This window comes from Stegastes partitus, unplaced genomic scaffold (genome assembly GCF_000690725.1).
Source record: "Stegastes partitus isolate 25-593 unplaced genomic scaffold, Stegastes_partitus-1.0.2 Scaffold1303, whole genome shotgun sequence".
Classification (NCBI taxonomy): Eukaryota; Metazoa; Chordata; class Actinopteri; family Pomacentridae; genus Stegastes; species Stegastes partitus.
This window is the reverse complement of record NW_007579034.1, coordinates 26,519-41,151: the sequence shown is the minus strand read 5'-3', so window position 1 is coordinate 41,151 and position 14,633 is coordinate 26,519. Positions and strand designations below refer to the sequence as shown.

Genomic DNA, 14,633 nt, shown 5'->3' with positions numbered 1-14,633 from the left:
AGTCTGTCTTTAACTGGCTGACTTAAAGCAAGGCCAGGCGCTTGATGCTACTCGTCCTGCAGGCTTAGCAGTACTCAACTGAATGGTCGCCTGGCCTGCCTCTGTGTGTTTTGGCCAGCGGCGTGTGTTGGCCTGTCTCCAGCACGTTGCCTGTCTGCCTACTCCAGATCCATATGCTGAATTATTGATAAACCTGTGGTCACAGAAAGAGGGAGAGAGAGAGAGAGCAGCAGAGGGAGAAAGCGATCGAGACCCAGAGGGAAGGGAAATTACACAGAGGAGAAGTAGGCGCACTCGGAGGGGAGGCAGGGTGCCGAGGAGCAAGAGAAAGATAGAGAGGTTAGGAGGCAGTAAGAGAGAGGGGGAGAGAAGAGGGGAGAGAGACAGATTAAAGAAATAGGAGCCTCCCTCACTGAACTCAACACGGATCAGCAACACCAGATACTTTTATTTATTCAGACGCTGCTGTGCATGTGAACAAGGGCCTCTCTCTGCCTTGACTACCACAGGAACACACTGTGCTGCCGACTGGCTTCACCTCCAGCACCCAGCTGTACTGTCCCGTTATAGCCGTGGGAGACAGACACTATATCGAGAGAGACACTGGAGGGGTGGTGCTGGGGCCCTGCAAGAGAGGGGATTTGCAATTAGAGAAGTTAAAACAGCCAGGAGAGATTCTGTTCCGTATTTCTGCATGTCTCCTTGATTTTCTCGCGTGTGGTTGAAGTTGATAGGAAGAGATGGATTTCCAGTTGGTTTTCCAAGTGAGTGGGATTTAAAAATGAGGATGTTGTGCTCTCCATGACCATCAGATCACACCTACATAGTGTATCAGCAAGCGTGCTAGCTGGGGTTAATTGTGTCACCACAGATCCCTAACCATCCTCTGGACTGGGTATCATTCTCCACAGAGTTGCGTGATGTAGGATCATGGTATAGTATCCATGTTGCAGGCTGCAGCATGCTACACTTGGTGAATCTCAGGCCTGGGTCACCATCCATTCATTGTAAAAGCATCTAGATGCATTGTGTAGGCCATGATGCAGGGTCTTTTATGTCACTGTGCCCTAGATATGCTCACTTTGTAACTTAAGGAGAATGAAAGTGGGAACAGCAAAACCACATATGATTAAAATAATAATTTTTAAAATCCGAAACTGACCAATTCATAATTATTTTTGCTCCAGGCTATAAACATGAAGACGACAGAGTCTTTGTAGTTATGCTTTCCAGAGTTTGGAATGACTTGCCTAAGGGGATCAGGCTGCAAACTCTGCTTCACCCTTTATCACTTTAACAGCCCACTTTTATCAAAGTGCATTACATTAATTCTCTTCCTGTTCTTTCTGTTGTGGTAGTTATTTTTATTTATTTTTGAAATGTTAAATGTTTTCTTCCTTATTCCTTATTGAAAGTCTTAAGGACAGAGAATGTTGTACGTTGCACAGACGGTGATTTATGATTTGTAAAATACAACAACACTGATTTTCGGGTCGTTCAGTAGATGATTTTACAGTGTTTTTTTTTTTTTTTCTGCCAGTGTTGGCGCAATTAAAAACTTTGTTTAGTGTCATTGTTACACTGAGACCAATTGTCTCCTCAGACAATCACAACATTTGTCTGAGGCCAGGAGCAACATCAGCCCGTATCAGCAAACTGCACATTTTTAACAAGTATTCAACTTTAAAAGCTCAGACTGTGTAGTTCAAAAGGTGTGGCCATTTGAAATATGGAAGACATGGATAGCAACGTATGTTGAAGTGTGCACTCCTGTCTCCTACAGTGTTTTTTGTCAGAATCCTCCTAGGAGATGCCAGGCTTAGAAATAGTACACGATGTGCCATGTTCGCTCTGAGTTGATTCTGATTGTATAGTGCACTGAATGGAAGCTAATAGCTGCCTCTAAGTGTGGATAAAACACTGAAAACACGATAACATGCTTTGAAAATAGGTGGCAGTAATGTAAGTAATATGTGATTTGTAGTTAATTGGTTTAAATATATGACAAAACGCTGATACCAAAAATGGCACGTGGACAATGAGTGAGTCATTATGAGTCAGTGTTTGGTATTTGGAAGTGGATGATGCAGTAATCCTACCATATATCATTGATTTTTGTATGTTTTTTCAGGTGTTTTTTGTCAGTATTATACCAAAACGTTTATCTTTTAAAGTGAGTGATGCACATGTTTAAATCATTTTGTCTCTTTAAAACTAAATGAATACTGAGTGAAGCCAGGCTAACTGATGCCCCTACTGCTGCCTACATTGTTGCTGTGGTGTAAGTATTGATTTGATTGTTGCTGATGAACTAATACAGAGCTCGTGTCTCTTTGCTGTGTCTGCAGTCGATGCAGTCTTCCAGAGGCTCTCCCTCCCTGTGGCTGAGAAACCAGCAGCAGCAGCAGCATGTCTCGCGTCTCCTCCACCGCCAAGCGCTACACTGGCTCCTCCTACACCAGCCACTACAGCTCCTACAGCTCCTCCCTGACCCCGGGCCTTAGCTCCTACAGTGAGCGGGACAGGCTGTCCTCCTACAAGTCCCCCACCTCCTCCTCCACCTCTTCCTCAGGTTACTCTTCCTCCAGCTATCTGAGCAGCTCTGCCGTCCGCAGCCGCAACTACAGCACCTCCTCAGACCCTGACCGCGACCGAGGTCGTACCATCCCTCGCACCGACATCCTCGGAAGCAGCAGCAGCAGCCGCCGGAGCGAGAGCCTCAGCAGAACCCCCGTCAAGACCTACGGAGGGTCGGGGCTCAGTGGGGGGTCAGCCTACACTGGCTACAGTTCCTACTCTTCGTCATCGGCCCAGTCCAGCTACCTCTCCTCTTCACCGGTGGCCTCCAGCATCTCGCTCAACCGACGAAAATCTGTATCCCAGAGTGACTTGAGCAGAGACCTGGCCTCTCTGGGTCTCAGCGATGCCTCCTCCTCCTCCACCCCATCTTCTTCCACCAGTGCCCTGCGGAGCTATCGCAGTCGGACCAGCGATGTGGCTGACTCATATGGCAGTAGTTCCCGCCTGGGCTACTCAGGCCTGTCACGGAGCTCTACTCAGGAGGCCCTCTCGCGGAGCTCCACCCAGGAGGCCTTTAGCAGCAGCAGCAGCAGCAGCAGAGCGTTCAGCTCTTCAACATGGGAGCCGAGCAGTAACGGGCTGTCTGACTCCCCCACCAGGGACTCCACGGTAAGGCAAAGTCCTCAGTTCTTGTTCTGCTTTTATTGGGGAGGAGAGGATCAATACCCAGGAGCTGAGTAAGGCTGAATGGGATCAAAACTGCAGTCGTCACCACAGAAGCACATTGGTTTCGTTGCATTAAGTGCATACATGGTAGACCCCCACAGTGCTTTGTTGCTGTTACCGTTTTTTACCAAATGGGGGCACTATTGCTCAAATTAATGACAACGGACTTAAAGTCCTGCTTTACAATAATCAACCAGCAAGTTACACTCTCTCCCACGTTCTTTGGTAGACTGTTTGAGATATTCAGTTAAAATCAAAATTCCAGTATTCCTTCTTTCTCCTACCATACTGAGAAACAGTCCTATCATATGCCAACCAGAGGTCATTATTCCAGTGTGTGGAAGTGGTTCCATGGTTATGTGACAAATGAGCTCTTAACATGGTTATCTGACCCCTTCCAACCCAGCAATTAGCTAGCTTATATCTCTGTGAGGGTGCTGCTTGGCCATGATGAGCTGGGTGTGCAGGTCACTAGCCTCATCTCTAAGATCAGTATTAATGGACCTGAGTTTCCTCTATGCAGGTCAGAAAGCACAGCTGACCCACTTCCCCTCTGGATTAGCCCCGATAACTGCTTACATGAGTGGAGGAGGGAGTGAACCATGGAGGAAAGAGGGGAAGTGGATGATGGCAAGGAGGAAGAGAATTAAAGACAATTTGTGATGAATATTTGCAGTGTGTTTCAAGTGAATTTTCTACTTTTTTAATATAACATCAATATGCTTTCAAAAATGTAATCTCCAAACACAGAACCCAACACACACTCTACACTGTGTGGTGCATGTGAGTTCTATTGCTCATCATGTTCATTACTCTACAGCCTTAATGTTTATTAGTTAAATAACTAAGTGTTTGTCATGCGTTCTCAGATAAGAAACAGTAATGCACCAGTGCTACTTTGTGTAGAGCTTGTAGTTCATATTACTCCTCTCCTTATTATGTCAATACGTCTACATCTAATGTCATTCTAAGTTGAATATTTGAGGGGTTAATATTGTTGTGCTTTATTATTATTTTATAAAATATCATTATTTTATAAAGCTGGACAACACAATGAATCAGATATTCAAGAAAATAATCCTCTGATTAACTGATGATTTCAACAAAAGCCAGAACTACACAACGCTCTAAACTTGACACAGGCTTGTCAGTGTCCAGCCAATGCCGACTGCTGTTTTTCTTCGAAGAAATGAAACAAACACACAAGTTTAGTGCTCAGTGGATATTAGGAATCTCAGCACTCTAATGAAACATTGCTTTTTCATTTTAAAAATACACCCACACAGGTGTTCTTAATTATTCTGGCTGATCAGACATCTGCTCATCTTAAAAATGGGCGGCGCTGTACTGGGAATTATGTGAGGTCGTAGGCAGCCATGTACTAATCACAATGTCTGTATGTCTGTACTCTCCTGAGAACTTCTCTAATCGGCCAAATAATAGTTTTATAATTGGTACTTACTGTGTATACTGTGAGTATTTATAAGGGAGTGAGGATTTTTATCAATATTAACTAACTTGTGTGTCTTGGGGCTATCTGCTGTCATCAGGTCGTGTTGTTAGAAAAACTACAATACTGCACATTTTCTAATCAGTCTAGTGATTTTGTTTAGCTCATATAAGTCTCTATTCACAAACAGCTTAAACAGATAAAGTATGATACGCATTACAAAAACCAAAGCTGTCCTGACTCAAAGGTAAAGATCATGTTTTCACTATGGGACCACTGAGCCTGTAGCTCGGAACTGTAGTGCAGGGACAATGTTTGACATTCCACTCAACCATGGACCGTGTGCTAGTGTCCACATATCAATATTAACTTGGCCAGCATCCTAATTTCAAAATGTCTTTGTCAATAAAAAAGATTCATTAGTAAGTGGGGGGTAGTACAGTAGAAGTTACCCTGTCCCTGCAGTGGGACAATCAAGCCTGAACTTGACTTTTATTCTCATTAACTAATAAAGTAATCCACACCTATCCATCACACATGTACTGGGAGGTCCATGCTTTTAACTGGATGTCACCAGCTGGGCTATTTGTACTGTTAATGAGCCAAAGGCCTTTGTTACTCCAGGCACATTTAATCACCCTCTTCCCTCAGGGCTGGGTGTCTGCACTGACAACAGACTCTGCAAAAGATCCTGAGTTTAGTATTGTGTTATGTTTATATAATGGTAATGCATGGTACTGTCAGTTAAAGAGAAACTATACTGCTTTTGCTCAACAGCAACTACTATGTCCACAAATAAAAAATATGGGATAGTGTTAAGAGAGGAGAAAAAGTAATACAGTCAGCAGAATGACTCAGTGATGTCTGTCGTACGAGAAGATCAATCTAAGGCCTGATAGCATTAGTTAACCCGTTGTAAGGCTGTGTGTACTTAACTGGGAAAGAATGCATTTTATTTTGTATGAATTTACATTTGTAATGGTAACGGGTGGAGTGTGTCACATCTTTAAAAATGACATAATCACATTTTAATAGATTACCTGCTTGATGTCAAATATATTGTCATTGGCATTTAAAGATATCAATTTTCTTCTGTAACGCTTAAGAAGAACAGACAAATATATTTTGTAAATGACAATCAATTGTTTTTAGTTGAAACTAGTTTATATTTAAAAAGTTTAAATAAAAAAAAACAACATATCCATAAGAACAGTAATCAATACAGTTTCCAAAAGACTGAGTATCAGCTGCAAACCTAGTTTGACTTACATGTGTTAGTGTGGATATACAGTATATTGGTCCCCTTACACATGTACTTACGAACAAACAGAAGTTTGAGTGAAAAAGGCACGTATCAGATTTGTGTGTTTCAACCTGTACATGTGCAAGTAAATATGGTATATGGGTGACATCATGTCACCCCTGATTGATATGAAGTGGACGTGTGTGATGTCCCGTCCCATGTAGGGCGTACCTAATGTGTAGTGTTTGACACAATTTGGGATCGTGGGTGGTGTCACAAATGATCTCATGACTGATGAGCGTCACAATGACAGCAGCTGTGATCATCTCCTGACCCCACATCACGTCATATTAGGTCACCAGCCTCAAGCAAAGTAGGGGAGGAGGGCTGCATTGTTTTCTTGGTGTTCAAACTGATTCAAAAGTTAGAGTGGGAAAAAAAACTGTCATTCATTGATATTGATAATAAGAATCCATCTACAACTCAGCAGTGAACCTCAAGGCTGCAACAATTTGTTATTTTCAATATCAATCTACTAAACATTGACTTATTTTGTCTATAAGATTTGATCAAATTATATTATACAACTTAAAATGTCCTGTTCTAAATTAAAGATTTTTTGTGCCATTTTTACTTTAAAAAATCCTCAATTATCAAATAGTTGTTGATTATTTACAGTTGATTGAATAAAGTGTTTCAGCTGTACCTATTAGAACTAAACGTTTACTTGTAACCCTTCAAAATTCTTTTTTCATTTATAAAAATATAGTCATGACTGAAACAATTTTTTTGATGATAACGGGCAGGAAAAGTATTGTTTCCTTTTTTTTCTTCTGATGTACAATATTGTGCCATTTCTGCTGAAATAATAGTGTAGAAGCAAATAAAGTTGCAGCTAAAATTATTAATGCTTGCACATACACACAGATAAAGTACTCCTTTCCGTAACTATGCTACTGACCTTGTTTAGTATATAAACTATATATTCGTCCAACCCAGGTTGATTCTTTTTTGTCCCACTTGCTTCCTGTTCTGTCTAATACAGCAGTGACAAAACTGTTTTGCTGAGAACAATGCAGCTCAGTTAATGCAAACAATGCAGTGTCACACAACCTTCTTCTTGCATCTTTTTCTGACTTAATTTTAGCCTCAAATTGTGATATATACAGTATGTACATTTTTTCTAGGGTTTCCACTTTCCCATATCCAGTGACAGCAATGATACCAGTCCTACAGAATGACTAGACAGTAGCTTCAATCAGCGCCAATTCTCCTCTTGTTGCTGTAATATGATTATTTAACCTTAGTTATGCCAGTGTTGAATGGTCTCTTGAAATAGTGTTGGCAAAGCAAGGTGAATCCTGATATTTTCTTAGAAGCTTGCAACACGAAAATAGCAGCTGCTGGGGCCTCCTGGTCCTGTACATCTTGTGCCATGTTTATGAGTAAGGCAAGCTGGTTAACAGGACTATCATCATCCTTGTTTTTTTATCTGTTCACATGTAAAATATTCAAATCAAACCAAGACACGTGCAAGAAAAAAAAACATGTCGTAAACATTTCTGGGGATTTTGTCTTGTTTATGACTTGTTGTGTTCCTTTAAATATAGAACTTTCTTAATAACAGAGCGCAGCTTGTTTGCTGCTGGCAGGTTGTCTAGCGTTAGCAGATTTTGAATCGCAAAGCTCACAGCCGATAGACTCACGCACATTACACAAGGCAGATAACAATGCACAAGCCTTTGTGAGTTGGCTACTTAACACTTCAAGTTAATAGTATAGTGATGAAATGGTTCAGGGTGGCGCGATGGTGCGGTGGTTAGAACTGTCTCCTGAGCAGAAGGATTCTGGGTTCAAAGCTGCTGGTTGACTGTTTGTTATTTGTTTATTAATCTGAGAATCATTACAGGTCGAACAGCGCAAGAAGACCCAACTAACCAGAACATGTACAGTATGTAAAGAGATTCTTAAGTTAGTCATTTGGAAGACAATTGTGCTTTTATTACCCACACTTCGATTTACTGTAGTTGCCATTGTTGTGTGCTCTCAGTTTTTCTCGCTGTGTGGTATTATTAGCAACGTTAAGCATTCCATTTCCTTCCAGAAAAGTGCTTTAGATAATCTCAGTAATCTGTTGGCTTGTTCACAACCTTTCTCTTTGTCTTACTGCATAAGAATCTGCTAATATTATCATTATTTAGAATTTTCAAGGTGTTTTCAAAGTTTACTAGTTGTTACCTCACCTTGAATTTAGAGCCAGCTCTTTGAAGAGACAATAGCAGCCTTTGACACACATTTTTCTCCTGCAAACAAACTGCCACAATAAGGCCAGGTTGGTATGCCTGGGTAAAGACTGTCTTGGTTTCACCCCAAGTAGTTCGTGCTTTGTGTCTAGACTTTTTGTTGAGTCAACAGTATTTTTAGACTGTCTGGCTCCCAGTTTGCCACCTTGGTCAGACAGCTTATGGTTTGATATAAAAAAACAAAAAACACACACAGTCTGGTACAAAATGGAGCTTTTCTTTGGTCTTTGACAAATAGGGAGCGCAGTTTTGTAAGCTGTTCTTGTGGGCCCGTTTGATTGGTAGGGTTTGTAGGTCAGTGTCTGCCAGGACAGCTATTTTAACAGTGCACAAACTTCTGTTTAATGGCACAGAACTGGACCATTCCATGGGTGTACCAGGTAGCCTCAAATTCAAGGTGCCCTATTATCATTTATACTTTCAAATACACAGAGAATGCTGTGTTGTACAGTATCTGTCCATGCCTCTATCCATTTCACTTTCAAGCTTCCTATTAAGGTCACTGTTAAGGTGGCATCAGGCTGTGCAGCCTCTCAGATGTTCTGTTTGACTTCCTTCACTTCTTCTAGAGGTTACAGCCTAAAACTTTAACATTTACTCTCTGGTTGTCTGCACTTGTTAGACTATATTGTCTGTCACCCAAACTACTTGTAGTCATTTCTAAGATGCACTGGCTAAACCTTGAGTTCCTCTAAAATAGCTTCTTCACCCACTTGTACACAACAAGTCTCGCCAACAGCTTAGGATTCTTATCTCATCCTCTTTGGGGCACTTCTCCAAAGATCATGGCTATACTCTAGAGCTGATGAAGGTAGCCCAATAAACCAAGAGCTTTGCTTTGTAGGTCAGCTTTCCCTTCACTACCAACATCTGATCTAGTTGGTACATTACACCTTGATTTTGTTGTCTTTGGTCCAAGCTATAGTGAAAATATTAAACATGGAAGTTTATCTTTGACTCAAGGTTCACGTACTAGTTTGTTTGGGGGGTTTTTTTCTTTTTTTTTTTGTGCAAACTTTCAACCACATTTTACAATCTTCTTTATTAGAGTGAATTTATTCACTCAGTTGTCATGGATGTCAGTTGTCTGACATGACCTAAATACAAGACTTTATCAAATCAAATCAAATCAAGTTTGTTGTCATTTTGCTGTACATACACACTAGTAGGCAAGATGAGAGAGCGTGTCTTCAGGATCCAATAACTTAAAGCAATTTAATTAAAGAAGTGTTTGCATATCTGGATCAGCAGTTTAATGAACTGAATTAAAAAAAAACAAAAAACAAATACTGTTTCCATTTTTTGAACTATACCTGCAACACAAGGTGCATTTACTGGCTATTTCTCAATCCCTTCAACAATATTTAATGTATTCTGTGTATATGTAAGGGATAATGCCCGACGAGGTGTCCATTATCAGAAATTAATGGACGACGCGGAGGCGTGAACCGTTGCTTCCGCGAAGTCCATTAAGTAAGGGATAATGCCCGACGAGGTGTCCATTATCAGAAAATAATGGACGACGCGGAGGCGTGAACCGTCCGACGCGAAGCTGTCTTGCCGTTGTGATAAATAAACTGAAATAACGTATATTAACGTATGTTCTGAGTTTCTGTTGCCACGGTGACCAACTACCGTTTGAGTCAGCGCATTAATTTAGAACAATCAGGTTATTTGACCGGAACTTCTTTATAGGTGTCCTATATCACTTTTTAATGGACACCCTGCAGCCAATCAGAATCGAGTATTCACCCAGACCATGGTATAAATACATTTCAAACCATTACCTGCAACTCCTCTGTGGTTCCTGGTGGTGGAACGAGTTTCCAAACTCTGTTCAATCTGCTGACTCCCTCTCAGTCGTTAAGAAAACACTAAAGAGCTCTTCACTGAACACCTTTGCACTTGACAGAGTGAAAACAAACAAACAAACAAAAGTAAATAAATAAAAAGTCCTATTACCTTCCACACAGCCTGTTGTTGGCATCAATGACCTATCACACTTGAACTTGTTCTATGACACTTATCTAGATTGTTTTTCTCCTGACAAGATCCTTGCTTTATTTTATCTGCTCTTAGATGTACGTCGCTTTGGATAAAAGCGTCTGCTAAATGAAATTGTAGAATTGTAGAATCTCCAAAACAGTATGCAGCAAAAGTGCTGTGAGTTGAATGGAATGGGTGCATGTCAGTGCTCTAAAGACAACAGGAAGGTAATTATTGTAGTTTGGTTGTTCATTTGGCTGCTCACCAACACAGTCAGCAGTTGCAGTAGAGGATGTGACACACAGATCAGGGAGGCAATTAAGGCTTTTAAAGCACTCAAGCATTTTGTACCAAAAATCGTAGCCCTAACCCATCTCTAAATATCATGCTGTTAAATCTAAAAATACACACGTACACAATTCTTAAAATACAGTTCTTGAGGTTATCACTATATCATATGTCCATCACAATATAATCTGCTTAAAAAACACAGAGAAAAAAAATGTTCATTATACCTTGTCAGTTTTTTTTTTTTTTTTTTTTTTTCTCGTCTTCAGAATCAAAGTGATAGTTGTTTGTAGCTCTGCGGCTACACTGCCAAAAGAATTGGCTGCTAGCTAGTTTGGCATACTGTTAATGTCAAGCACACCAATAAATAAATTACTGAATGAATGTCTCACAGTCAAGTAACTGAATCCATAGCAACAGTATATATGCTGTTTACATCCATATAGCAACCGCTGTTCCAAATAACAGAGCAGGATTATCCCCAAGTCACCGTAAGACGACAAGTAACAATAGAAGCCATGAAACCCATTTGCATTGTATGATTAATTTTTTTGGTTTTTTTGCCATACTATGTCTCAGATTGGCTCATCAACATGTTTTTTTTTTTTTTAATGTGCCCGGAACGCTGACATTCCCCTCTACCTGTTACACTGATGTTGAAAAGCTATGACCATACAGACAAAAAAAGTGACAGGGCTCGATGGGGGACATTTGTTTGAGAATCACACTGTCTAATTATGAGCAAATCAGCACCAAGTCTAATTAACTAAAGGTCAGTTAAAAAGATCATTTGATAGCTATTTTGTAGTAGGCTTCTGGCTTTATGTTCTTTCCACTCCTATAGTAAGTGTACAGAAGAGTCCATCCTGTTCTAGAGCAGTGACACTGATGGCTTCATTTTGTTCTAAAACTCTACTTCAGGCTCCAGACAAGGTGATGTCAGCGTTTAACATTAAAGAATGCTGTAGTAAGTAAGAATATAGAATATCAACAAATGAATTGTTTTAATTGCCCTACAAAGGAATACGATGTGCGTTGGTTAAATTTAAACACTTGAGCGAAGAGATTGTCAGCCTAATGTGCCTAATTTAGCGTAGGGAATAGAACAGCTGTCCCAAGGTAATTGTACTCTGACTTCTCCTAGATAACACTGCTCACAGACAGCTTTTGTCCCATTTTATACTAGACTGCTTAGCCTTTTGCATCAGATATCAGAATGCAAACACTGACTCTTTGCCCCCCTCTCACGTTGTAGTTTTCCACCTCAAGGATTTACACACACACACACACACACACACACACACACACACACACACACACACACACGTTTAGCCTGCTGATGGAATGTGCTCCATGGTTATTTGTTGTGTACACACGCTTGAGCCTGGGTCATGAGATTGCTGGGAACACGCTGCACTTCTTCTGCTTGACGCATCAGTTCAGCTAAAATCACACACATTCTTGGCCAGTCTTTGCTCTAAAGAAAGTACAGAAATGTGTGTTGCGTTGACATAGCCGATTATTTAAGGTAAAGAAAGCAGAGGGTTGACTTTGATGAGAAGACACGGCAGATTTCAGGCCCTGTTTTATGCTATGGTGGGTTATACTGCCTGTAGCGGGATGTGACGTGCAGGACATTCTGTTGTCTCGCTTGCTAATTCATTATATTTGTTGGGAAGCTTCTCTACCACCCTGCTAAAATGTCTCAGACCATCTGTCATTAAGACCTTCAGCAGTCAACAGACTTGTGCAACTAGCAGTACTATAACACACCAGTCCTAATATTTCATCACAAGTTCGATTTTGGACTTTCTGTAATGTTGAAACTTTCCCCTCATTTACTAAAAATGTCCCTTTCCTGACTCAAACGGGTTTGATCACTCTTTTGTGTGTCACCTGGGCGTGGTCATGGAATTTACACCCACAAATACAACACCTGCTTGTTTTCTAAAATTGTGCTTTTCCTAGAGCTCTAGCAATCAATAGGATTTATGAGTTTGTTCTAACACCGACAGGAAAGCCCTGTAAACACACCGTCTTTGGGTACCTCAACAGTGAATGTTTTAGTCATCGCCACTGATCTTGATATCCATCCATCCACTGGCTTCCTTCCACAGTCCAAAAACATGCTGAGGTTAATTGGTGATTCTAAATTGTCCGTAGGTGTGAATGTGAGTGTGCTTGGTTGTCTGTCTCTAAGTGTAGCCCTGTGATAGACTGGTGACCTGTCCAGGTAGAACCTGCCTTCACCCTGAGTCAGCTGGGATAGACTCCAGCCCTCCTGCGACCCCAGTGAGGATTAAGTGGTGTATAGTTAATGGATGGACATTGAAAAAGAACTAAATATTATTTGTAATAATTCAGATTTTTTTGAAGTGTTCATTATTTGCAGTTTTGACCTTTTTTTTGTTTTATGTGTGAACATTTTTTAAAAATGTGACTTTACTAGTGATTATTTGCAATTTATCAAAACAGGGGAAACTGTATAATAACTGTTGTAAATTAGTTAAAATATTACAGTTAAAAATGTTGTGTTGAGTCACTGGATCCTCATTAAAGCCCCTTTGGAGCTGTTATTTTAGATCCACTGGAGCACATGCCTCTGCTGTCCCAGGTTAGACTGTCAGGTGTCCACTCAGGCCTTCATGTCTGTCAGCTCTCATGATGCTGTTCCATCGTGTTTAATGTGTTCGTGCTCTACGCAGGCTGGTTGTGTGTCCTGATCATTATGGAGATGAGTGTCTCCTTGGAGCGCAGTTAGTCCTTCAGAAGATGTGACAGCAGCGTGGAGAAGGATGGAGTGTGACGTCGGCAGCGCGCGGGAGGCGGCGCTGACGTTTGTTGTAGGCTGACGGTGAGCCGAGCCAGAAGAGGCGGAGCTCCGGTGCTGTAAAACCCAATGTGAACACAATATGCAGTTATTGCCATTTACAGAGCACTGAATGGAGCTCACACCTGAGTGATACGGCACCCAGAGCGTCTTTGATTAGCAGCCAGTCTTTGCTCTTCCCGCTGCTCTCCACCCCGCCAGCGATCATTTTAACGGGAAAGCCACAGGTCCTCGTGATTTGTGAAGTCGGTGCCGTTCTGTGAATGAATGAATGACAACAGGCAGAGAGCCTATCAGCAAGCGTGTGTATCCTCTAATCGTCCTTCCTGCAATAGAAATCGGTTCAGTAACTAAAGAGCAGGAGCGCTGACTGAACCTCCGCCGTCGTCTGAACGAGCCGCGCCGGTAGTCTGCTTCATCCCCGCCAGCATGCCGAGCATGCGACAGTCGTACACGGTGACGGTACCCGAGGAGCCGCCGGCCGCTGCTTTCCCCTTTCTGAAGCAGGAGATGCGGAGAAAAGGCAGCATGTCTGGCTCGGTGCTGGTGTCGACTTTCGTTGGGCTTCTCATAAACCAAGCCAAGGTAAGAGAGACGCAGCCGGCGGTCCTCCGGTGGTCTGCTCCGAGGAGCGCATCACACCAAAGTCCATTCAAAAATCTGACTATTTAATGTTTCTTTGCATTGCTTTGATATTAGTAGGGCTGTGAGCTGACACTTTGTGAATGGATGATGTTAACAAGATGCAATAGCAGCAGTTCTATGGAAGTCGGTGTGTGTGTGGTATCTACTATCTTATGTCATGAAGTACTCGGCGGTAGGTGGAACCAGCTGAGTGAACGTACAGTAAAAATAAACCACCCAAGTGCTGCTTTACGCTCCGTGTTATGCGCCATTTATTGCCTGTTTATTACTTGAAAGCTTATATTTAGTGTTTTACGTGGTTATTGTTTAAAAGCATGAATTTGGACAGCGGTTTATAGATTTGGTATTAGAGTTATTATTCCCTGCAGGCAGAAATGTCGGGGCTTTGTCATTAAAATAGGACACAGATGTTTGCATCACAGACAATGTTGTGTATCTTGTGAAACACGAAGTCAGTTCAGCGTTGAAGTGAGTCATTTGCAGAGGTAAGCCGCTCTCTTAAGCCGCTGTACTCCGCTGTGCCAGGATCAGTAGGCCTGCACTGGCAGGTCACTGCTTATATAACCAGCGCTTAATCCCCTCATACACTACAGCTGCTCTTACTATACTGCTCTTATGTATCCTACTGTAGGCTTATAATGG

General features: G+C 41.6%; 1 protein-coding gene across 6 annotated transcripts in view; it reads left to right on the top strand.

The window, feature by feature from the left end:
• Nucleotides 1–14,633, top strand: part of usp2a (ubiquitin specific peptidase 2a) — a 50,444-nt gene that overhangs the window by 10,469 nt on the left and 25,342 nt on the right. For 4 of the 6 annotated variants that reach the window (XM_008298296.1, XM_008298297.1, XM_008298298.1 and 1 more), the window contains exon 3: nucleotides 2,349–3,189. In XM_008298296.1, the coding sequence (XP_008296518.1) occupies nucleotides 2,410–3,189 (780 nt within the window). In that variant the 5' untranslated portion in view covers nucleotides 2,349–2,409. Of the gene's footprint in view, nucleotides 1–2,348; nucleotides 3,190–13,438; nucleotides 13,932–14,633 lie in introns of those variants that run through there. The other 2 variants (XM_008298300.1, XM_008298299.1) reach the window with 1 other exon arrangement.